Below are 25,108 nucleotides of genomic sequence, written 5' to 3'. Positions count from 1 at the left end.
CTACAAAGGGCAACAAAGCAAGACTTTGTCTCAAAAAAAAAAAAAAAGCTATGTAGGTTTTATTTTCTTTCAGCTCAAAATTCAATAATTTCTCTGTGACACAAGCAGATCATGGTAGGTATATATGATCTATGGCCTGAAGGAAATTTTAGACTCAAGGTGATGATCCTCTTCTAAACTTGACTTTGGAAAAGACTGTCCACCTGTCTTGAGGTTTGGAAGTCTAATTTCACACCATTCATTTTGGGTTAGAGGGAGGGGTTTAGGGTGTGTGTGGAACTGATTAACAGTTTCTACAGAGGCTGGTCTTATAGGGACCTCTTCTCTTCCCTTGTTAATTTACTGATGCCTTGCATAGAGGAAGAACACAAGGGTCTGTTTTTCTTTTGCCCTCACACCAAAGAACCAGATTCATTAGATCCCTCCACCAAGAGATTTAGATGGCATCAGTACGAATGTATTGAACTCACCACCTTCACTGAACATTGTCAACAGAAGAGAAGGCAAACTCTGTAAAATAATTTGAAGAGGTCTATTCTAAGAACTGAATTTGAGGACCATGGCCTGGACCCATGCCCAAGAAACCTTGAGCAAGTGGACTGACTGTGACTGGATTAGTTTTCTTCTATTCAATTCAGGGAGACAGGAATTGCATGTAAAGTCATAAATCAATACAAGGCAGGGTGTAAGTTGGTTTGGCCTAAAAAGGTGGGACATCTGAAAATGGAGGTTTACAGGTTATAGGTGGGTTTTAAAACTCTTTGATTTGTAATTTGTTAAAGAAATGAAGCTTTGTCTAAAGCAGGCGTCCTCAAACTTTTTAAACAGGAGGCCAATTCACTGTCCCTCAGACCGTTGGAGGGCCAGACTATAGTTCAAAAAAAAAAAAAAAAACTATGAACAAATTCCTATGCACACTGCACAAATTTTATTTTGAAGTAAAAATACAAAACAGGAACAAATACAATCACATGGCCTCATGTGGCCCGCGGGCCGCAGTTTAAGGACCCCGGGGCTAAAGGCTTGGGATCCTTTAAGTTAAGGACATCTGTTAGTTAGAGACAACACACCTGACAGATACCTAGACTCCAGTGAACTGTTAAGTAAGCAGAGGACCTACAGGTTTGTCTTCTATAGCCTCAGGCCTGTTAATGAGTCTCCCAGAAGGGAGGGGGCTTGATGAGGCATTTCTGACTTCCGCTCTTAGGGCTAGCAACTCAGCCCTTTGGCCAAGAGGGGGGTCCAATTAGTCAGCTGGAGGGGGGAGCCTTAAGATTTTATTTTTAGTTATTATTATTATTTTTTTTTTTGAGACAGAATCTTACTTTGTCGCCCCTTGGTAGAGTGCTGTGGTGTCATCTCATCTCCGCTTACACCTTTCACTGGCAACGAATAGAACAAAGTAAGAGTTTGACCATCGATGCTGCCTCTGGCGGATCTTGGCCAAAAGGGGAGTTGTGAACTAAAATAAAATCTTACAAACCACGGCTCCTTAGAAGGCCTCACCTGCCGCAGCCGAGCCGGGCACGCGGGTCCCGGATGAACGGAGCTCCCGGAAGCCCCGCCCCCGCCGCCGGCCCGCGCGCGCCCCCCACCTCCGCCCCGCGGCTGCTGCGCTCGGCCCTCCCCTCCCTCTCCCGCCCTCCGCCTTTGTCGCGCCTGAGGTTGCGGTCAGCAAGAGCCTCCAGCGTGAGCGTGCGGCTGCAGCCCCGGGCCACCCAGCCCTCTGCCCCTCTTTTCTGCCTGTCTGCCTCTCCTCCCTGTCGCCGTCTCTTCCTCCCGCGCTCTCGTCTGTGAATCTCGACCTTAATTTCTTCCACCCCGCCCTGCCCGGTCCCTCGCGTGCCCAGTCACCAGGCCGCGTGGGCCCTGCAACTCCTCCTCCCCTCCCCCAAACGCCACCCCCTCCCCGCAGGCGACACGGGGCCGCAGCTGGGCCTCCTTGGCCTGGAGCCCGTCTCAGCGCCGACACTTCTCCACTCCAGCGAGCCTCCGACCCGCCGAGCAAAATGGGAAATGAGGCAAGTCATCCTTTGGAAATGTGCTCAAACTCTGGTGCAGATGAAATTAAAACGTTAGGAAAAAGATTTAATAAGCTTGATTTGACAGTTTTGGTTCTTTGAGTGTGGAAGAGTTCATGTCTCTGCCTGAGTTACAACAGAATTCTTTAGTACAGCGAGTAATAGATAGATTCGACACAGATGGGAATGGAGAAGTAGATTTCAAAGAATTTATCGAGGGAGTCTCTCAGTTCAGTGTCAAAGGAGATAAGGAGCAGAAGTTAAGGTTTGCTTTTCCTATCTATGACATGGATAAGGATGGCTAGATTTCCAATGGAGAACTCTTCCAGGTGTTGAAGATGATGGTGGGGAACAATCTGAAAGATACACAGTTACAGCAAATCGTAGACAAAACCATAATAAATGCAGATAAGGATGGAGATGGAAGAATATCCTTTGAAGAATTCTGTGCTATTGTAGGTGGCCTAGACATCCACAAAAAGATGGTGGTAGATGTGTGGCTCTTTTTAAAGAGTACCACCCAACACTTCTGCTTTCTTATCCATCTCTGAAGATCTGCTCAAGATGCCCAGCAATGCTCTCTGTGTATTCAAATGGAAGCATTTTTCTCTCTGAAGCCACGTTTTCCAACATGAGCCTCATGAAGCCAACCAAGTGTTATTGAACTCTTGCTCTCTGAATAACTCAGTGTAGCACTTTAAAGTCTGAAGAACAGCAACATGAAAAGAGCATATCAGTGTGGTGGAGAAAGGGAAGGGGTTGGGTTTTTAATTTATTTTTCTTCATGTTTTATAACAAGAAAGTATATATACATATGTAAATATTTATATGTGATATATGTAGCTTTCTATGTATGTAGTATGTTGGCTTTAATATACTTTGATTCAGAAACAAAATAGAGTAAAAGTGTCAAGCAGAACATAAAACATCCTTTTATTTCACACAGTTTTTTTTTGTTTGTTTGTTTATGTTTTTATTTCACACAGTTTTATATATAGATAGGAGATTGTACAATTTGAGCCCGGTGTTAGGCCAGCTGTTTTCCTTTTCCTGTGCTTTCTCCTTTGAGAGATTGACAAAGCATTTGTTCATGTCTTATTATTTACCTTAATTACATTTTTGTAACAAAGGAGTCTGTAACTTTATTTATACTTAAGAATATATTTCCAGGGACTACGTCTCACTGCTGAGCAGCTTTTAATATGCCTCTCCTTGAGGAGAAAGTATAGTTCAGCGCTACTGCCAAGAGCTAGTTCTTGTGTGCACGTGATAACTGCACAGTGCTTATGGCTGCTTCATTCTGTTACTTTACAACTAGGAGCCATTGCATTTATTGAATGTCCCTGAGTAAGTGTAAGTTACCAGTTGTGATTTTATACATAAAGGCCAGAAGCTAGCTTAGGCAGTCATGATTTATTATATGCATTACTTACTGAAGAATACCTGAAATAATCGTGTAACTGCTTTGGATATCCATCTGTTTCAGTAAATGGATAATTTGTCATTAAACTTGTGTTTGAACCATGAATTTCCCTTTATGTTTCAAAAGACTTGCAGCAAATAAAAACTGGGAACATTTAATGTGCATATATGTACTAAACACCCATATATATTTGTGATTAAAATGGGAGAAATCTTGCTAATTATATGTCACAGAAGAGCAAAATTCTATTCAAATTTGTACCTCTCTTTACTGTAAGGCATAGAGAATGCATAATGGTTTTCCTTGATTTGCCCATATAATTGGTAATGGGTAATAACTTAATAGATGTGTGTGATATAAAAGTAGTATATCCTGTTCTACCACTTGATGTTATCCCTTCCCTTTTCTGCAAAGGTACTATTGGCTGAAAGAAAAACATTTTGGTTAGCTTTGTATGACAGTATTTCCTGATATAGTTATTCTATAAAAATTGGTTTTATAATCATGAGTGGAAAAGGGCAGGTTGAACGAGTTGACTGAATCTTTTTTTTTTTTTTTTTTTTGGTAGAGATAGAGTCTCACTTTATCACCCTGGTAGAGTGCCGTGGCGTCACACAGCTCACAGCAACCTCCAACTCCTGGGCTTAAGCGATTCTTTTGCCTCAGCCTCCCAAGTAGCTGGGACTATAGGCACCCAACACAATGCCTGGCTATTTTTTTTGTTATTGCAGTTTGGCCCAGTTTGGCTGGGGCCAGGTTTGAACCCGCCATCCTCGCCATATGGGGCGGGCGCCCTACCAGCTGAGGCACAGGCGCCGCCCAGAGGTGACTGAATCTTAAGCTGAGTGCACCTCCTGCCTTGGCTGTTCCTTCAACTGAGTGCTGCACATCATGGGCTCTGCCTGTGAGAGAAAAATCCCGGTGCTTGGTGTCCCTGCATGACATGGAATTTTGCATGTAGATCAATTTAAAATGTACCTCTTGTTTACATAATTTGCATAATTTTAAAAGACAATGTTGCCAAACTTTGGAAATGTTAATATTCAAACTGAAAATCTCCACTTCGTGTAACATCTTCCTCTGCTTTATAATCCCAGCCAGTGGTTTAATCTGTTCCAGTGTCAACTGCCATGTGCTCTGCTTCAAGGGGGAACCTGGTCTTTTGTGAATTTTTTGTACGTTAGTATTTGTTACAAATATTTTAGCAAATGCTTTCTATTTCTCTTGCTTGTGCATATCTTGGCTGGCGTTACAGAAAAATAGTGCAGACATTATTTCCTTACTGGGGAATGGGTTTGTTTCCTTTTCTTTCTTTCTTGTTTTAGTTTGTGTGTGGGTTGGGTAGGGGAGGGGTGGTTTATGTTGAATGTTTAGTTTTTCTTCTGCATGGTACATCATGTTGTGGGATCTTTAGAAAAGTTCATACTGTATGAATAAGAAAACAAAATATTTGAAACTTGAAAAAAAAAATCTTAAGCCACCACGCCTGGTTTAAGTATTTTATTTTGGTTTACAATTTCTCCCTTTGGCCAAGATCTGTGCCCCCACCCCCACCCCCCGGCTTAAGATTTTATTTTGGTTCACAATTCTTCCCTTTTGGCCAAGATCGACCAGAGGCACCATTGATGGCCAGACTCTTATTTTGTCCCATCCCGAGAGCAAGACTGGATGTTCGGGCCAGGTTTGTTAGAAGGGAAGGGTGACTCACCTGGGCAGTGCAAAAGTCTGTGCTCAGGGGCAGTTAGAGAACTCTTTCAAATACAGGGGTGTAGGGTAGCTGGTAGGCAAATTCTACAGCTTGCCAAGAATGTTAGGGTCCTTTGGTGTGAATTTCTGAGGGGGTGTGGGTAACTAGACCCTTTGTGTCTTTGTCTTAGGAGGAAAGGAGGAGGAGGAGGGTGAAGGGTTTGTGTGTGGCTATGTTAGGCTCCAACAGCTGGGATGGTATGGCCCCTGCCCTGGTTCCATCTAGGCCCTTGGTGGGACCCTCATGGCTAAGAGAACTGAAGAGCCAAAAGGACTTACATCCATGAAGTGTTTTAGGCCAGATGGGACTGGAGGTGGACAGGTACTCATGGAGGCTTTTAAACCTTCTAGACAACATGAAGGTAAAAATCAAAATGTTAAAGGCAAGGCTACAAAATTAATTGATCTGTGTTGTGCTACTATATTTTGAGGTTTAGTTGCAGGCTTGTAACAAAAAGGCCAAGGAATTTAGAAACTTAATCACTTAAGCTAAGGAATTTAGAGACTTTTGTTGTGTCACCTTATTTTAGTCTCTTTAGTGATTTGTCCTAAGGTGGCTAATAAATTTCCTGTTACATCTCTTTTTGTATAAACCCCATCCTGAGGACAATTATGCTCAGGATGGATGTTTGGACCACATGGCCCAAAAAGGCAAAGTTTCTCATTTAGTATTTGTTTAGGATTCTGTGTACCTATCCTTGATCTTGATCTACTTTAATCTATAGAACTAAACGTTTTCCCTATGTCTTTGAACATATTTCAAATAGTTGAATTAAATTCTTGTCTAGTAAGCCCAATATCTTGACTTCCTCAGGGACAGTATCTACTGATTGCCAACCCCCACACCCACCCCTGTGCATGGTTTCTTTGTGTCCCTTATAAATTTTGTTGAAAATTGGATATTTTAAATAATGCTATGTATAATGTAACAATTCTAGAAATCAGATCCCTGCCACCAGGGTTTGGTGTGTACTGCTGCTTATTATAGTAGTTATTAATTTATTTAGTAACTTTTTGGAACTAATTTGGTAAAGGCTTGTATTTGTTGTCATGTGTGGCCACTGAAATCTCTACTAGGTTAGGTTAGTCTGCTGATGAATGAACAGAGATTTCCTTAAAAGTCTAGAACCAGTAAGTCTCCGAGATTTTCCCAAGGGGCTTGTGTGCGTGTTAGGGCGTACCTTCAGCACTCAGCAAGATGGTTTTATAGCTCTGCCTTAGCTTTCATTTCCTGCTTTGTGCAGAACCTCAGAATCAGACATAGATGAGAGGTTAGGGACTTCTCTGATGTTTCCTGACCATGCTCACAGTCCTAAATATGTATATGACCTTCCAGATTTCAAGGAATGTGACTCATGGTCTTCCAGTTTAACAAGGAAATGTTGGAGTATTTCAGAGTTCCTATGGATATCTCATTCCTAGGCCTTTTCTATTAAGTTTTGTTAGTTTGTTTGTTTGTTTTTGAGGCAGAGCCTCAAGCTGTCACCCCAGGTAGAGTGCTGTGGCATCACAGCTCACAGCAACCTCCAATTGCTGGGCCCAAGCGATTCTCTTGCCTCAGCCTCCCAAGTAGCTGGGACTACAGGCGCCCGCCACAACGCCCAGCTGTTTTTTGGTTGTAGTTGTCATTTTTGTTTAGCAGGCCCGGGCTGGATTTGAACCCGCCAGCTCTGGTGTATGTGGCTGGTGCCTTAGCCGCTTGAGCTGCAGGTGCCAAGCCATCTATTGGTAAAAGGTGCCAACTTTTACCCATCGCCTCATGTAGCTGCCATGTTAAGACACTTCTTATAATTGTCTTCCACAAACACCCTTTTAGGTCAAATAGAAGCAAGCCTTTCCAGGAAGGTCTTCCATGTAACAAACAGGTCAAATAATGACAGTTCATTGGAATTGTGGCTTTGAAAGAGCTCTGGCTCCATTTTGCTCCCTACTTTTGGTACTAGAGATGTGGGCTACTTTTTGTTGTTGTTGTTGAGTCTCACTTTATTGTCCTTGGTAGAGTGCTGTGGCGTCACACAGCTCACAGCAACCTCCAGCTCCTGGGCTTAGGCGATTCTCATGCCTCAGCCTCCCAAGTAGCTGGGACTACAGGCGCCCACCACAATGCCCAGTTGTTTTTTTGTTGCAATTTGGCTGGGGCTGGGTTTGAACCCGTCACCGTCGGTATCTGGGGCTGGTGCCCTGCCCACTGAGCCACAGGTGCCACCCAGATGTGTGCTATTTTTAAGGCTACTACTGAGCTGGGAGCAAAAGATGGTCTAGGGTGGGCTAAAACAACACAAATCTCATTGTTTTTACTGAAATTTAGCCATTTTTCCTGAATAAACACTCCTTGGGTTGCTGCATTGTGACTTTGATTAAATTTCTAGAGTTCTGAAAACATTGATTCTGGACATTTTGGCCATATTTTTGTTGTTGTTGTTGTTGTTTTCATGAAGGGATGAATTTTCAGATGTCTTTACTCCACCATTTTCACTGCTGTCACCTACAACATGGTTTTCTTCCCCTTTTTTTTTTGAGACAGAGTCTCACTTTGTTACCCTCAGTAGAGTTCTCTGGCGTCATTGCTCACAGCAACCTCTCGGGCTCAAGCGATTCTCTTGTCTCAGACAAGAGTACTTGCCTCCCGAGTAGCTGGGACTACAGGTGCCCACCACAACACAAGCTCTTTTTTTTCTTTTTTAGAGGCAGGGTCTTGCTCTGGCTGAAGCTGGTCTTGAACCTGTGAACCTGTGAGCTCAAGCAATCCACACACCTTGGCCTCCCATAGTGCTAGGATTACAGGTGTGAGCAACCACGCCCAGCCTACAATATGGTTTTAAATCTCTAAAGTCTCCATGGCCATGGGCTAATTAAATATTTAATCACGGGAAGTGATTGGGAAAAGGAGTAGAAAGAGAAATGTCATTCTCAAGAGGTTCTCCCAGATGAATAGATGAAGTTTAGAAAGGTATTTTATATTTAGTTGCCACAGAATTAAGGTTAAAGTAACAGCTATTTTAAACCTTTTTTCTTCAGAGAAGATAAACACAGGCTTTGCAATCAGAACTAACTTTAAATTTCAGCTTTGCTTCTAACTAGCTTAGTGGTCTAGGACAAGTTATATAAACTCTCTGTGCCTCGGTTTCCTCATTTATAAAAGATAATATTTACCACGTAAGCTTATTCTGAGGACTAAATGTAAAATGCTGATCACAAACGACCGGCAGCCCAATAGATATTAGCTATATAATTGTTATTTTTATAATGTTCTGCAGAAGTACACTAATAATTGTTGAGTAGAGTTAACCTAAAGGCAGATTTTCTTTTCTCTCTCGCTATTTCTCTCTTTTGCTTTGTTTGTTTGCTTTTAAGAATGGAAAAAAAACTCTGTTCCAGCATTTTGGAATACAAATTTGCATCAAAATTAATTTATTCGTTTTACTGATATTTAAATAAAATGATTTTTTCAACAAACATTGATTAAATATCTAGTAATTTTCAGGCACCATGCCAGGCACAGGTATGACAATGTCACTAAGTTGTGGTCCCCACTCTCGACGGGCTGACAGTCCAGGAGACTGACGAGTGCCCAGGTGATTACAAGCACAGTAACAAAGGCTGTGATGTGAGTGCAAGTGTGTGACAAGAATTCCCTTCTCTCAGATTTATCCCTTTTTCTTTAGCTCTAAAGCCAAGGATTTGGTCCATTTTTTTCTTAATCAGATAAATTAAACCACGGATTTAAAAAAATTTTCAAAAGATGAAAGACAAACACCTCAGATTATGGAGGGTAACTGGCATAATAAACCTGGGTTGTTCCCAAAGGAAAAGTGCTTGGCAGAGTCTTAGGATGATTTAAGGGAAAAACAGAAAATGTTTTTATTTTTTTACCTACAAGTTTCATACTAAAAAACGACTATAAACTCTTTGTGGAGTTACATGTACATTGAAATGCAGGTATTTTTAATTCAATTGCATTTTTCAGAATTCTCAATCGTAATCCTCTGACAACTGTTGAAGATTCATATCTTTATAAATTGCCAGCATTAAAATATCTGTAAGTATTGCGGTCATCTTATGAATCATGAGATTATTTCTGCTGTTATTTTTTATTTTCATCAAAGATTAAGTATGTTGAATTTAGGCTAAAAAGTCATAATTTAAACTTTAACTGGTTATTAAAAAAAGGTTATTGGCAAAGAAAAGAGATTAAGAATGGATGTGTAATGAATGGGCAAGACAGCCAGCAGGGAAAGAGAACAGTAGTATTGAGGAATGTATATAAATATAATATATATAGATGCATGTAGGAATATCATTTATCCCAGAAAGCAAAAAAGAATAGATGCTTCTATTTTAAAAATAAAAAATAAAGGGCTGTGCCTGTGGCTCAAAGGAGTGGGCGCCAGCCCCATATGCCGGAGGTGGCGGGTTCGAACCCAGCCCAGCCAAAAACTGCAAAAAAAAAAAAAAACACCTCCCCCCTAAAAAAAAAAAAAAAGTAATCCTGAGAGGTGAATCCAATAAGAAAATGGGAAGATAAATGTTAAAAAGTGTATACATTCCATTATTCGATGTCATTAATTTGATGCTGCAAATGAAGATAATTACATTTCTTCAGTAAAAGCTCTGTAATCATCTTCTATGACAAACTCTTGAGCTGGCTTGTTTTATATAGAAACAAAAATTGAAGTGCTGACATGTCCTTGAAATATGTTTTTAAGTACAGAATTTTTCTATTGGGGTTAATATCTTGACTCTTCGGACTTTCTCCTTCAGAGACATGGGAACAACACAAGCCCCACTTACAACAGTCGAGAACATCCTCATGACAACTCTTGAGTTGGAAAAACTGTAAGTTATTTTTTTCTTAGCTTTATTTTCACTTAGTACGTTTTTTAGGTTTATATTTTCTTAAGTCAGTTTTTGTGAGGTATAATTTTTATGCAGTAAAATTCACTCTTTTTAGGTGCACCAACCAATGAATTTTCACAAATGTATAATTATGTAACCACCATCACATTCCCCAAATAGAATGTTTCTGGTGCCCTAAAAAAAGCCTCTCATGTTCCTCTGCAGTCGGTCCCCTCCTCCCACCATCAGCCCCTGGCAACTACAATCTGATTTACATCCCCATAGTTTTGCCTTTTCCCGACTGTCTTAGAAATGAAATCAGATGTAGTATGTAACCTTTTGTGTGAAGCTTCTTTCACTTAGCATAATTGTTTTGATATTATATTACTATTCTTGTTGTATCTGTCAGTGCAGTTAGTTCTCTCCTCATTCACAGCTTCAACCAAGCACAGATGGTAAATATTTGGTGTGGGGTGGGCGGGTGGGGGGAAAATAAACTATAAAAAATAATATGTGTTAAAATACAGTATAGCAACAATGTACATGGCCTTTACACTGTATTACATAATATTCTAAGAGTAATCTAGAGATGATTTCAAGTATACTAGAGATTATATGCAAATATTATAGCATTCACAGATTTTGGTATCTGCAGAGTCCTGGAACCAGTTCCCCACAGATAGCAAGGGACAGTGTCGTACGGCTATATCAGCTTATCCTTTCACCAATTTATGAACAATTGGGTTGTTTTCATTTTTTTGGCAATTATGAAAACTGCTAAGAACACTCATACTCATGTCTTTGTGTGAACATACGTTTTCATTTCTTTCAGGTAAGTACCTAGGGTGGGACTACTGTATCACATCCTAAGTACATATTTAACTTTTTAAGAAACTGCTAACTTCTTTCCTAAAGCGGCTGTACTATTTTGTATTCCCACCAGCAATGTGAAAGTTGCAGTTGCTACAGGTATTCAGCGGATCCTCATTTCAGTTTTTTTGAAAAATCTACTAGTAGATGTATAGTGGAATCTCATTGTGGTTTTAATTTGCATTTATGTAATAGTTAATGCTGTTGAATATCTATTCATGTGTAAATATCTTCTGTACTGAATTATCTGTTCAAATCCTATCCTGTAGTTTAATTGATATTTATCTTCTTGTTCAGTTTTAAGAGTACTTTTTATACCCTAGATACAAGTCTTTCAGGTATGTGTTTAGTAACTATCTTTTCTCTTTTCTCAGGTTGTGGTTTGTCTTTTCATTCTTTTTAAATTTTATGTATGTGTGTATGTATGTATGTATTTATGTATGTATGTATGTATTTATTTTTTGAGACAGGAGTCTCACACTGTCACCCTGGGTTGATTGCCATGGTGTTATAAATCATAGCAACCTCAAACTCCTGGGCTCAAAACCAGAAAACTGAAATATAAGGATCTGCTGATCCTCTTGCCTCAGCCTCCCAAGTAGCTTTGTACCCACCACCATACCCACCTACTTTTTCCACTTTTAGTAAAGACGGGGTCTTGCTCTTGCCCAAGCTGGTTTTAAACTCCTGAGCTCAAGCGATCCACTCACCTTGTCCTCCCAGAGTGCTAGGATTACAGGCGTGAGCCACTGTGCCTGGCCTGTCTTTTCATGCTGTTAAAAGTATTTGAGCCCAGATTTTGTAATTTGTAATTTGAGGTTACAGCACAGGTTTTGTAATTTGTAATTTGAGGTTACGGCAAGCTATAAAGATGCCACCACACACTAGCCTGTGTGAGTGAGACCCTGTCTCAAAAAGAGAAATAAAGGAAGAAAAGGAAAGAAAACCGTAGGTGTTGTTTAGTTTCCAAATATTTGGCGATTTTTCAGATCTTTCTGTTGGTTTCTAATTTAATTTCATTATGATCAGAGAACACATATTGAATGACTTGAATTCTTTTGAATTTATTCAAATTTGTTTTATGGCCCAGAATATTGTTGCATAGCTCATTGATGCTCTATTCATGTTTTATTTTGTTTCTCCTTGTGTTTCATTTTGGGAAGTTTTAAGTTTTTGAAATAACGATTTTAATGTCCTTGCCTGCTCATTCTATCCATGTAGGTTCTGAGTTGGTTCTTATTGATTGCTTTGTTTCTTTACTATGGGTCATATTTTCTTGCTTCTTTTCATGTTTGGTAATTTTCTATTGGATCTTGGTACGTGTTGCCCCATGAATCATGAGATTGTCCTATCTAGCTTATGCTAACAGGCAGTCTTCCTAATCTTGAGCAACATCTAATTATTTTCTGATACTTTTGGGTGGTTCTTTTCCTAGCCTCAAGTAGTTTCCTCATACACGTGCACCAATCAGTACTTTGCTGAACACTCAAGAGCTCCCTCTGTGTGTCTCCTGAGTTCATGTTCTGTGTGCCTCTTTTCTCTCTAGTACTCTGCTTTGAGACTTCTAGCCACCTTGGTTTTCCCAGACTCTCAGCTCCATTTCCTTAATCGAAGAGTCCACCAGTTTCCTTTCCTAGCACCATGACCTGGAAACTCTCTCAAAGAAGTAAGCTAGGGCAGCCACGGGGCTCACTTCATTTATTTCACATCTTACAGAGATCACTGTCCTTCATTGCCTGATGTCCAGTGTCTTTAAAACTGTTGTTTTGTTTCTTTTATCTGGTATTTTGGTTGTTTCTGGCCAGGGGTGCAATGTCCCTGTTATTACATCTTGGCCAGAATCTAATAATAATCTTTAAATCTGTTTTGTTTTGATCCAGGATCCGATCAGAGATCAGGCATTGCTCGTTATGTCTCTGTTTCCTTTAGTGTAAAACATTTGTCTACTTTTTCTTGGTCTTTCATGCATTGAAGAGTCTAACAGGGTTGTTTTGTAAATTCTCCCACAATCCGGATTTGTCTATTTCCTCATGATTAGATTCAGGTAAAACATTTTGAGGAAGAATACTATTAATAAATAGACGATGTGTTCTTCCTACCTCATGACTTCAGATGGCCCATAATGCTAAGTTTGATCACTTGATTACAAAGTGATATCTTCTAGAGCTCTCCATTATAAAGTTATTTTTTCCATTGTTAATTAATATGTGTAAATACATTTGATCTTAGACAAAAGTCCAAGAAGAAACAATAATAAGTATAAATAATCTCCAGGGTGATGCTTTGAGATCAGTGAAAATCCTGCTTTCAAAACATGTTTTTACCCAACTGTGCATCAGTGAGGCAAGAGAATCGCTTAAGCCCAGGAGTTGGAGGTTGCTGTGATCTGTGACGCCATGGCACTCTACCCAGGGCGACAGCTTGAGGCTCTGTCTTAAAAAACAAACAAACCAACCAACTGTGCATCAGTGATAATCACTATCCAAATCCATTATTATTGTGTTTGCAAAATGACACTTTTCTAATTATATCATTCCTTCTACATAGCTGGCATTATTCTATTAATATTAAAGAAGAGCTGGCCCTCTTTCCCTTTTGTGAATTCATGGATTCTTCTTCTGTGAATTCATGGATTCTTCTTTATAGTAATTATGTTGTACCTGATTATCATCATTATTATTTTGAAGGCTGAAATTGTCCACATTTGGCCAATGTAATCTTCATTATTGTTCAACCCTATAAAGTGGTTTAAACTAAGCTATCATTTATGCCCAGAGTAATTTCTAATATTTACCGCTCCCAACAGTAATTGAGAAAGGAATTCTAGAAATTTGGGGCCTCCAGACTCTTCTTAGAAGTCTGCCTCCTGCGTCCTCTCAACCCAAAGTGAGACAGATTTTCTTCTTCTGTCTTCTATGGGAGAAGATAATTTCTGAATGAAACTACAAATCAGTGTCACCCAATTCTAATTCCTTTTTTAAAAATTTATTATTTTAAGAGATGAGGTCTTGCTATCTTGCCTAGGCTGGTCTCAAAGTTCTGGCCTCAAGCAATCCTCCCACCTTACTCTCCTGAGTGGCTGCAACCACAATGCCCAGCTAATTAAAAAAAAAAAAATTTGTGGGGGCAGGGTCTTGCTATGTTGCCCAGGCTGGTCTCAAACCCTAGCACCAAGCAATCCTCCTGCTTTAGCCTCCCCTGTAGCTGGAATTACAGGTGAAAGCTACCATACCTGGCACCTCTAATCTATCACGTTTACTCTAGGCATACCATAACCACTGCCATGTTCACCCATCTCTCTGTCTCCTTTCCTTTGGGCTTTCTGGTTCCTACCCAACAACTGACCAGGCCATTTGCCTCAAGAACTCTTTTTGCCTAGCCCTGCGGTAGTTTCAACCTCCCTCTTCTACCAACTGAAGTCATCCCTTTACCGTTAATTTAATTCTCTGTGTTTCCATTTATAGGATCTTACCTAGCCATATGGCCTGCTGCCTCTGCCAATTTAAAAATAATATTGAGGTTGTCTGCAAGACAGTGAAGCTACATTGTGATGCATGTATAGGAAACAGCACAGAAGATTGTTGTGAGTTTAAATTGCTTAATGATAAATTGTTTTAATTTTTATTTTGTTTTTTAAGTTTTTAATTTGAGAATTTTTAAGCTAATGATGAAATTGCTTTATTCTCATTTATTCGTTCAGAGTTAAACTCCCTGTATTTCTGAACTACTCCCTGGCTGAAAGTCAGGTTCTCAATTATTATTACATAATTTAATAATGTAACTGTTCCACATCCATAAATGACAGAGAGGAAGGAACGGAAGGGGGAGAGTATAACATTAGCGGCCACATACTCTGTACTGTGTCTCTGCTTGGTGTTTTGCCCCCCACCAATAACTTGTCTCTACAGCTCCTCAAAGTTTGTAACTGGTTTTATATCCATTATGTCTCAAGAGCTCTTTGCCTTATAGGACAGGTATAGATCGGGTTTTGGTTCGTTTGTTTTTACAAAGAGTATAAGTGATATTTGGAGCCTGAGAGTTTCCAGTTGCATGAGCAGAAATTGCTACCTGGCCCTTCTAAAGAAACAGAGGGCTTTTCCATTCTTAGACTCTCCAACTCTGAACTTGCTCTAAATCTAAAGCATTTGTATCCACAGAACAAACACTCGGGTGCTTTTTTAAGTGTTTTTCTCATATTACGTTTATTAGCACTAACTTCATCAAAATGTGACTGCTTTCATGTCCAGACAATTTGAATACAGATCTCTACCCGTGATACTAAAGTTGCATACTTTCCAAAACAATTTTTCACATATTATATTATATTGTATTTGTCTATTCTCCCCTGAAAGTAGGCAGAACAAACATTTTTAATCTTGTTTTACAGATGAGGAAAAACAAGATCAGAGGCGTTAAGTGCTGTAGCCTATTCTCAGGCCTTCTATCCCCAAATTTGGGTTCTCCATAGCCCATGTTCCTCATTTCTCATGATGCTTACCTACTCCTCTGACCTTTAACCACTACCACAGAAACTTTTAATTCTGGACAGGAACCCAGCTACACGATGGTACACTTGTTTTTCATGCAGTTAGAAGCTTTGGATGGTTCCACAAGTAAAGCTGGGAATTATAGACATGAAACGAAAGCAAAGTGGGCATCTGACAAAAGTTGCTTTTTCCTTTCTGCATTTTAGGAAGTCAAGTAATGTTTATCTAAAATTGTTGTTACTCCTTAGATTCATTGAACATGCCACATAAGCATGTAATCTGGAAATTAAAAACCTCTTAACCTCCATCCCAGATCCCAGCCCAAATTGAGGAAAGAACCAGAATCTACCTAGTGTTTTTTCTGTGCAGAACCTCCTATTATCCGGTCTAGGATACATGAGAGCAGGGGCCAAGAAGAGGAACTGGTGGGGAGATGACAAGGCCATGTCCAGATAAGGATGTCTTAGCAATAGGATTGGGGCCTCCACATTAGCATCTCTTCTCTTGGTCCCCTTAGGGAACTGTCTTTCATCAGAGTCATCTACAAGCATGCCCCCTCTGCATCTGAGGCAGGACAGTGTGGGCTGCAGAAGGGCTGGTTCAGCGAGGAGCAGGGAGCAAGGGTCTCCCATCTTGGGCATTTACTGAGTGCTGGGCAAGTGGATTTGAGGGACCAGTGGAATAAGCCCAAGTAGAGTAACTGTATGTCACATTATGGAATGTTCTGAGTAGGTAGCCACTTTTCCCAAAGATATTTTTCTCCTTTTATTATTCCATTGTATAGGTTTAAACTGGGGTTTCTTTTTTTCCTCTCTAAGTGGCACTCTTCTGTTTGCTGACTCCTAATTTCTTTGACTGGGTTATATGGCTGTGGATTGGCAAAAAGCTATGCCATCAGCCTTCCATCGTCAAAAGCAGTCTCTTCTTTTTTGACAGTTGAAGAAGCAAGTGTAGGAAATGCGGAGGGAGCGCTCATGAAGGTATTACAGGCTCGGAAGAAGCACACGAGCACCGAGCTGACCATTGAGCCAGAGGTATCCGCAAATAAAAATGGCGTCGGCTTGTCAGGCTTCACGAGTGACCAGATGGACTTCAATGATGAAAGTGATGTCATTAGTGCACTTAATTACATATTGCCTTATTTCTCAGAGGGAAATCTAGAAGATGTAGAATCAACATTATTACCATTCATTAAACTGCTTTTCTCAAATGTGCAGGAAGGAGAGAAGCCCCTAAGTCATATGAAAAACAATACAAAGGCTCAGCCTCTTGAACCTGGGCCCAGCAATTCAGCTTACAAAAATAAACTGAGGAAGCTCTATTTCCTGGAAAATTTGTTAGATGCAGAAATTCAAGAAAAAATCTATGAGGTTAAAAAGAAAGAAAAAACTGCCATGCTTATGCAGTCTGGCCTTTTAGGTCCCAAACTTAAACGCCAAATCTTTCCCAAAAAAGTGGCAACTGCTGAATCACAGGAAAATAGCCTGACAGAGAGTGAGAGTGGAGACAGGGGGCTGAAGAAAGTGACGCTATTCCTCAAAGGGCCCAAGCGCCTACGGAGAAAGCTCTTACAGGTGGCAAGAATCAAGAGGAAACAGGGTACCTGGCTGACAGCGAAGAAAGTGGCCGAAGAAAGAATGCTTGGGAAACCAATCCCGAGTGAAATGACACAGTTTGACGTGGTGCAGAGGCCTCGGAAGTTTGTGGGAAGCTCCTTCCACACCGAGCCTTCCTTCACGCAGACGCACAAGGCTGCGGTCTCTTCTGTCTTCAAACAGTATATTGGCATGCCTTCTACTTCTGCCACCTCAAAATCCCTACCTGAGTTTAAAAAACAATCAAAAGACATGAGCGACACCATTTTTGTTTTAGAAGATGCAAATGCTAGAGTTAAAAGTATGGAAGCTGGTAAACCAATTGTACATTCTAGAAGAAAATACCGCTTTCATAAACCTCATTCCCATGTGGCCCACAGAACACCTGCGGCCAAACTAAGTCAAAAGTTTAGAAAAGAAACAGTGTTCCATGGACAGATGCCTGTAAAGCGGCCTCCATTCTCTGCAGTAAGGAGCCTTATAAATTCCCCGTCACATGGGGTTTTTCCACCTTCAGAAGAGCTGAGTCCTCAGGAGAATCCTTTTCCAGAATCACTTGCTCCTTCAGAATCTGTTACAGAAATCACTACTGTATCCCCTCTAGGAAATGGTATTGAAGAAAACAGTTTTATGGAAAACACTGCTATACCTGAAGAAACTATCTCTGAAAGTACAAATGATAAGAATCCTTCCGCTATAGATTCCACTGGGACTGCGTTCTTAATACCGACTGTTAAACAAATCAATGAAACTCTGTGGGAATACCACAACACGGGCACTGACTTACCCAACATGGAAAAAAGCTTCACTTACCCATTGCTCGCGTCCCCGGGTGATCAATTTGAAATGCAGCTAAACCAGCAGCTCCGATCCCTCATCCCCAACAACGACGTGAGAAGGCTCATTTCTCACGTTATCCGGACTTTGAAAATGGACTGCTCTGAGACCCATGTGCAACTGGCCTGTGCCAAGCTCATCTCTAGAACAGGTCTCCTGATGAAGCTTCTGAGTGAGCAGCAAGAAGTAAAAGTATCCAAGGCAGAATGGGATACGGATCAGTGGAAGAGTGAGAACTACATCAAGGAGAGCACAGAAGCCCAGGCTGAACAGAAAGAGCAGGAGTCAAGTGAGGTAAGGATGACTACGGGAACATGAGACCTGGACTTTTCCATCAGTTCAGGGGTGTCCAGCCTACAGCCTGTGGGCCGCATGATGATTTTGTGAGGACTTTTTTTTCACTTATATGTGGTGTCAGATATCATGAAAAGTATGCACAGACACCCCCTCCTTTTTTTTTTTTTTTTTTTTTGCTAATCAGCTTTCATTAGTATTTGTGTATTTACTCTGTGGCCTAAGACAACTCTTATTCTTCCCATGTGTGGCAGAGGAAAAAAAGGTTGGATACCCTTGGTTTAGAATATACCATGAAAGCATCCATGCAGCAAGGCCCAGGTAGACAAGTCCATATTTTATCTTGGCCATGTAATTTTGGCCATGACAGTGATCTCCCACTTTGCTCATTTAGAGAATGAAGCAGACAGAACACTCAAGATAAAGAAGATGTAGAACAAAATACTTAATAGTAAGATTATGTAACACATTAGATTTGCTTTGTTCTTTAAGAACCTATAAGCTACTTACTTGGGAGGGTGGAGTTTTGAATAGTTAGATCTCATTCTTTCCATCTCTTTGGTGGTTTTTTAATTATTCTTTCCCTTTTTTAGCTCACTAAAGGAGTTCCAGGATATGGCTATAACAACAAACTCATCTTGGCGATATCTGTGACTGTAATAGTGATGATTTTGATTATAATTTTCTGTCTTATTGAGGTAAGGACAATCATTCAGGTTTCCAGAATAACATCCTTGCTAATAGATTCAGTACTCATGAACTGAAAATCAAAGCCACTATCCCACCTACTATTACTTGACATTCCTCTTCAGTCACTACGACTAAGGTATGCATTGTTCTTTACTGTAATATATACCAAGGGTTTTTTTAAATTAACCCCTCTCCAAGGAGATCACTATAGAACTGAAACCAAGATAACAAACCACTAGATTATTTGGAGAAATTAAGTTTAAGAAAGCCAAAGTTGAAGTGATAGGAAAGTTTTTCCAACCCAAAACTGTCAATAATTTTATGTACTCACCAATCACTCTCATTCTACCACTGATTTCTTTCCTTGTTGCTGAAATGACAAGAGATGTATTATCTCCACCCTCACGGAGCTGTCATCACCCTGGGGAGAAAGGACACAGCAAGAGATAGAGGTGTCATCTTATAGATTCATTAGATTCAGGTAGCATCCTCCTTCTCCACTGTGCAAGGCATTGTCTACACAGGTTCAGTTAAAGCACCTCAGCTAAACCTTGCACCTGGCTATTCCAAAGTGTGTCATATTTACAGTGGCCTGTTCCTGGCGCTTGCCTGTGTTTACCTTTTGTTCAATAGGCCATTTCATAATGGCCTATTACTTTACCCAACATGTAGGTGCTAGCATATTAAAAGAATGGTTTAATAAGCTGACAATCATGATTTTACCCCACCATCCAACCTAATTTACCTTATTTGATTTACTTTTTCTATTGTGGCAACCCTCTGTTCTAGCCAAAGCAGCCCACACCATATCCCAGTCACATCATGCGTATCCCTGCTTTCATCTGTGCCTTTACCCATCCAGAATTCTCTTACTAAACTCTGCCCATGGAAATCCTGTGACTCTGTTCAAATTCAAGTTCGTCTTTCTTTCTGATGCCTTCTCTGAATACTCCAGCCTGCCTGGGCCTAGTCTCTCTGTGAGGTTTTTCACCATTTCTTGGAGGATATGGTGAAGCAATTTCCCTCCCCTGAGAACTTAAAAATGTGGCAAACCATTTTCTTAAAGATGCTATCCAAGAAAGAACCCCAAGATCAGGACAGAATGAAGCAGAGGAGAGCTGTGTGGACCAAGTGGCTCCTGGTCTATCAGATGGGAGCAGAACCTGGCTGATATACGGATTAAGTGGCCCTTATCTGGATGCTCAGGATCAGAAGTGTTTCAGATATCAGATTTTTTTTCAAATTTTGGAATATTTTTATTATACTTAACCAGCTGAGCATCCCTAATCTGAACATCTAAAATCCAAAATGCTCCAGTGAGCATTTCCTTTGAGTGTCATTGTGGTGCTCAGAAAGTTTCAGATCTTGGAGCATTTTGGATTGCAGGTTTTCAGATTAGGGATAATCAACCTGTTAATACAGGGACTTTGGCATCCTTGGATTTGGGTATGCTAGGCTGAGGGGAGTGGATCCTGGAATGAGTTGCCTGCAGATACCAAGGAAAGAGCCAAAGAACCATTAAACAGGATAGGATTTCTGTCTTCAGACCAGGTGCGATGGCTCATGCTTATAATCCTAAGGATTATAAGGGAGGATTATAATTGCTTGAGCTCAGGAGTTGGAGACCAGCCTGAGTGAAAGCGAGATCTCGTCTCTACTAAAAGAAAAATTAGCCAGGGGTCATGGTGTGCACCTCAAGTTCCAGGTATTCTAGAGCAATGATTTTCAACACGTGTGTCATGGCAGGATCTTAGGTATGCCGTGAAAAACTTTTTAAAGGGCGTTATTAAATTATGTTCAAAAGAAGCTCAAAGCACAGTAAGTATATTCTCTTTTTACTCTTTTATTTGATCACCATAATTTAAGTGTGCTGCCAAAGTTTAACTGTAGGTTCGAGTGTGCTGTGAAAAGGTTGAAAAACACTGCTCTAGAGGCTAAGACAAGAGGATCGGTTGAGCCCAGGAATTTGATGTTGCAATGAGCTATAGTGATGGCACTGTACTCTAGCCAGGGCAACGGAGTGAGACTGTCTCAGAAAAATAATTTATGTCTTCAGAAAATATATCTTTTAGCCAGACATGGTGGTGCATACCTGTAGTTCCAGCTACTAGGAACTAGTAGCTGAGGCAGGAGATGCTGCCTTGAGCATCTGAGATGCTGAGGCAGGAGGCTTACTTGAGCCCAAGAATTTGAGGCTACAGTGAGCTATGATCATACCAGTATACTCTACCCCAGGTGACAGAGTGAAACCCTATCTCTAATAAAAAATTATAGATAGCTGGCTCGGCACCTGTAGCTCAAGCGGCCAGGGCACCAGCCACATACAGGAGAGCTGGGGGGTGGGGGTGGGGGTGGCTGGGAGGGGGTTCGAATCCAGCCCAGGCTCGCCAAGCAACAATGACAACTATAACCAAAAAATAGCCAAGCATTGTGGTGGGCACCTGTAGTCCCAGCTACTTGGGAGGCTGAGGCAAGAGTTTGAGGTTGCCACAAAACTTAAGCCGAAGAGTTTGAGGATGCTGTGAGCTGTGACACCACAGTACTCTACCCAGGTGACACCTTTTGTTTTGTCTCAAAAAAAAAAAGGAAAGGAAAGATAGATAAATAGAAGTTGTCTCACTGGGTAGGTAAGACTTGAAAGGAATGAATAAAGATTTGGAGATACTGGTCATTATGATGGATAATCATGATTGTTTTCTTCCAAAACAGATTTATTCTCATAGAAGAGCAGCAATGGCAGATGTAGAATCAGGCTCAGTCCCAAGGAGGTAAATACTGGTCTGGCGATTTAAATTAGAATTTTAGAACTAGAGAACTTAGAACTCATCTCTTTCAATCCTTCCGTTTTATAGTGAGGAAACTGCCAGAGGCAGGAAGAATACTTACCTGCCTTAGTGCTTTGCCTGGATCCAGCAAAATTAGCTCCCCAGACAAAGCTGAGTTGGACAGGAGTGGCAAGGACGAATCTGCTGCCACCAGTCCTTCAAGGGAAGGCAGGGGCGGGGGTTGTAGTTGTGCCTGTTCCTTCCGGTGGCGGGCATCGGGCCAGGCCAGAGGCCTTTTTGGAGGCTCTGGGGAAGGGGCAAGGGAGCTAGTCTCCTTCAAGGCTCCTTCAAGAATATATGAATCCTTCCTCCAGAGTGGCAGGAAAACCTACCTTCTCATTCTACTTGCTTTGGGGTCTCCATTCTCTATTTATCCAAACGTCAGAGAATTTTAACTAGAAGAGACCTTAAATAATACTTTGCCTCTTCCTTTTATAATAAGAAAACGGAGACAGAGAAAAGGAAATTACCTTGCTCCATGGTCCCAGTGCTAGTGTCAGAAAGAGGGTGGTCCCTTTCCAGCTGGGAACTTCTCCATTGATTATTCTCTACTTGGGCTGTGAGTCACATTTTATATCACAATTCAATAGGCACATGCTGTGTAGACATGAGTAGATGTGGAAACAGTCTGATTTTTTGTCTATTCTGCTCATATTCAAAAAGGATATTTTGTCCTTTAAACTGATTTTACAACTACTGCAGTATGAAATAGCCTGCAGTATGAAAATAATTTTTCTAGCTGGACCCAGGCATTTGCTTGACGGGACTCGCCTGATAGGATAAAGCTTCTAGGAGAATAGAAGCACTTTATCCTTCACCCACCAGCAAAGGCTATCTGTGGTACTAGGTTTGAAAGGGACTGATGTAAAATGCTTCTGGAGAGTGAAGTACTTCTGGCCTGTGTGTTTGTACACTTTGTTCACTGTACAAGGGAACTTGGTAATGGGGTAAGTGGGGCTGAAAATCCTCCCTGTACCTCCCACCAAGCCTTACGCAAAGGTCCCCCCAGTGACATTACGGGGCCCTCTTAAACAGACGTGGAGAGCTTCTGGAGGTCTCTCCATGAAATGATTTTCAGGATTCCAGGTCCATAATGATGTTGCCCACTGTGATTATGGACCGAACCACAGATTTAGTCCCAATAAAACGAGAGGTGTACATCGTGGGAGACCTGGGAAATGGCAGGAATCACTAATTGTCTCGTGTGTGTGTTTTTTCCCAAGGGGCTTTTTTGACTTTCTGCATAGGCGATGCTCATCGCAGAGTGAAAGCCAGGTAAATTTGAGGAAGATTCAGTGCTGTGGCCAGAGAAAACAGGAGAAATGCAGAATTAATACCTGCCTTTCTCTTTTCTAGGAGGGCTTTTTCTGGTTAAGGTGTCCACTTTGGCTTAGGGATATGTACAGACCTCTCAATGCCACACGCAAGAAAAACATGGCCCAGAAGCTTCATGACAAGGAGTCTTCTGATGAGGAAGAGATTTACAAGAGGGATGCAGGGTAAATGACTGGGAACAATTTAAAATCTCATCTACAATGGCCGGGCACGGTGGCTCACGCCTGTAATCCTAGCCCTCTGGGAAGTTGAGGCAGCACGATTGCTTGAGCTCAGAGTTCAAAGCCATCCTGAGCTCTACTAAAAATAGAAAAATTAACCGAGTGTTGTGGCAGGTGCCTGTAGTCCAAGCTATTTGGGAGGCTGAGGCAGAAGAATCATTTGGACCCCATAGTTTGAGGTTACTATGAGCTGCTCACAACATCTAGCCAGGCCAGACTCCATCTCAACAAAAAATCTTATCTAAAATGAGGGGATAATGAGAAGTTTAATTGCTCCTATTTCTTCTATTTTTTATTTTTATTAAACCATAGCTGTGTACATTAGTATGATCGTGGGGCACCATACACTTGGTTCATAGATCGTTTGACACATTTTCATCACATTAGTTAACATAGCTTTTGTAGCATTTTCTTAGTTATTTTGCTAAGACCTTTACATTCCACATTTACTAGGATTCACATATACCCTTGTAAGATGCACCGCAGGTGTAATCCCATTAATGCCCCTCCCTCCCCTCCCTTTCCCTTTCACATGAAAGCTATAACCCAGTTAATTGCTCCTTTTAAGAGTAAAAGCCTTGCCATTGTCTTCCTATACCAGGGAGCGCATATCAACAGCAACACCTGTGGATTCGGCTGCTGAAGGTGGTGAGGAAAGTGAGACCGCGCCAGAAGGGGAGGACGAAGAGTGATCCAGCCTGCCTAAGGCCGCCTGCAAACTGTACTTTCTAATGTTGGTATCTCGGCATTTCTTGTAAGATACTTATTATTCACACACAAAAAATGTATACAGTCTATTGTCAATTCCAGCCAGCTGGTAAGAAACTTAAATGTTAATAGTTAAATATTTATACACGCAAAACAAGGGCCAGAGTAAAGAAAAGCAGGACTGAAGCCAGAGACTGTCAAGCTGGCCAACACCTCCACAAGCGGCATTGTGGGCAGAGGACGCACGGGGGCTCTCCCACCTCATTTCCCAGTCTAGTCAGTCTCCGGGAAGCTGAAAATACATCATCCTGGAGAGAGGGAGCCAATTTCTAAATCAAATACAGTTGTTCTGGGGCTCTCTCCCCTTGTCCATTAAGAACCAGTCCTTTACAACATACTTGACCTCTTGCCCTGAGGGGACCTTCCACCTGCTGCCACCTCTCAGAGGGTGGGTGGGGTTGCCAGAAATGTTTGGATCACTAAGCCGACCTGCACTGTTGCATCAAGTCCTCTGTTTTCTCCCATGCTCCCAAATTCATGCGTGAATGTGTGTCCTTTACCCTTTAAATCTGGTGGAAAATTCAAAAAAATTTTTTTGTTGGTTTTTTCTTTTTAAAAATCTCAACCCTTGGATAGCTACTAGGCCAATTCACTGTCCCTCAGATGGTTGGAGGGCCAGACTATAGTTTAAAAAAAAAAAAAAACTTAACAAATTCCTATGCACACTGCACATACCTTATTTTGAAGTACAAAAACAAAACGGGGACAAATACAATCACACCGCTTCTTGTGGCCCGCGGGCCGCAATTTGAGAACGCCTGGTCTAGGGAGATAGAGAAGTAGAACCCGTGCTTGCCAGTGAAGAGTCAACAATGACAATAATACTGGGGATGATGGCTGCTACGGTTTATTAGGCACCAGCTTGGGCCAGCATAATACAAAGCTCTTTAGTTACACTGTTAAGTCACAAGGACCAAAACGCCACATGCCAGCTCAAACTCTGCAAGGGCGTGGGGTGTTATGAGTGTTGGACATAAACAGGAAGCTAACAGTAAACCAAGACTAGAGATCTTGTACTGCTGGGCCTCCCAGACTCTGGGCCAGGATTCCAGGCAAATCCAGGTTCCTATTTTGTCACAATTACATTATTTCCAATTGGGTACACAAAGTGAGACTTACGTAAAACACTATCTCAACTTTGTACAATACTTGTTAACCTC

The 25,108-nt window shown here is 41.2% G+C and overlaps 1 protein-coding gene and 1 pseudogene across 3 annotated transcripts in view; both read left to right on the top strand.

Annotated features, from left to right (window-relative positions):
• LOC128579277 (leucine-rich repeat-containing protein 37A2-like) overlaps window positions 1-24,601 on the top strand; it is a 63,865-nt gene extending 39,264 nt beyond the window's left edge. Inside the window, exons 1-8 of one of the 3 annotated variants that reach the window (XM_053581445.1) lie at window positions 5,534-5,552; window positions 9,158-9,229; window positions 9,952-10,026; window positions 14,361-14,479; window positions 16,320-18,109; window positions 18,703-18,807; window positions 21,509-21,567; window positions 23,782-24,601. In XM_053581445.1, the coding sequence (XP_053437420.1) occupies window positions 9,956-10,026; window positions 14,361-14,479; window positions 16,320-18,109; window positions 18,703-18,807; window positions 21,509-21,567; window positions 23,782-23,872 (2,235 nt within the window). In that variant the 5' untranslated portion in view covers window positions 5,534-5,552; window positions 9,158-9,229; window positions 9,952-9,955 and the 3' untranslated portion in view covers window positions 23,873-24,601. Of the gene's footprint in view, window positions 1-5,533; window positions 5,553-9,157; window positions 9,230-9,951; window positions 10,027-14,360; window positions 14,480-16,319; window positions 18,110-18,702; window positions 18,808-21,508; window positions 21,568-23,781 lie in introns of those variants that run through there. The other 2 variants (XM_053581443.1, XM_053581444.1) reach the window with 2 other exon arrangements.
• LOC128579272 (calcineurin subunit B type 1-like) lies at window positions 1,679-2,572 on the top strand (annotated as a pseudogene).
• Window positions 24,602-25,108: the final 507 nt, after the last annotated feature.

Source organism: Nycticebus coucang, unplaced genomic scaffold (assembly GCF_027406575.1).
Source record: "Nycticebus coucang isolate mNycCou1 unplaced genomic scaffold, mNycCou1.pri scaffold_43, whole genome shotgun sequence".
In the NCBI taxonomy this organism is placed as follows: domain Eukaryota; kingdom Metazoa; phylum Chordata; class Mammalia; order Primates; family Lorisidae; genus Nycticebus; species Nycticebus coucang.
Note: the sequence above shows the minus strand (reverse complement) of the source record. Positions and strands in the feature narration are given on the sequence as shown.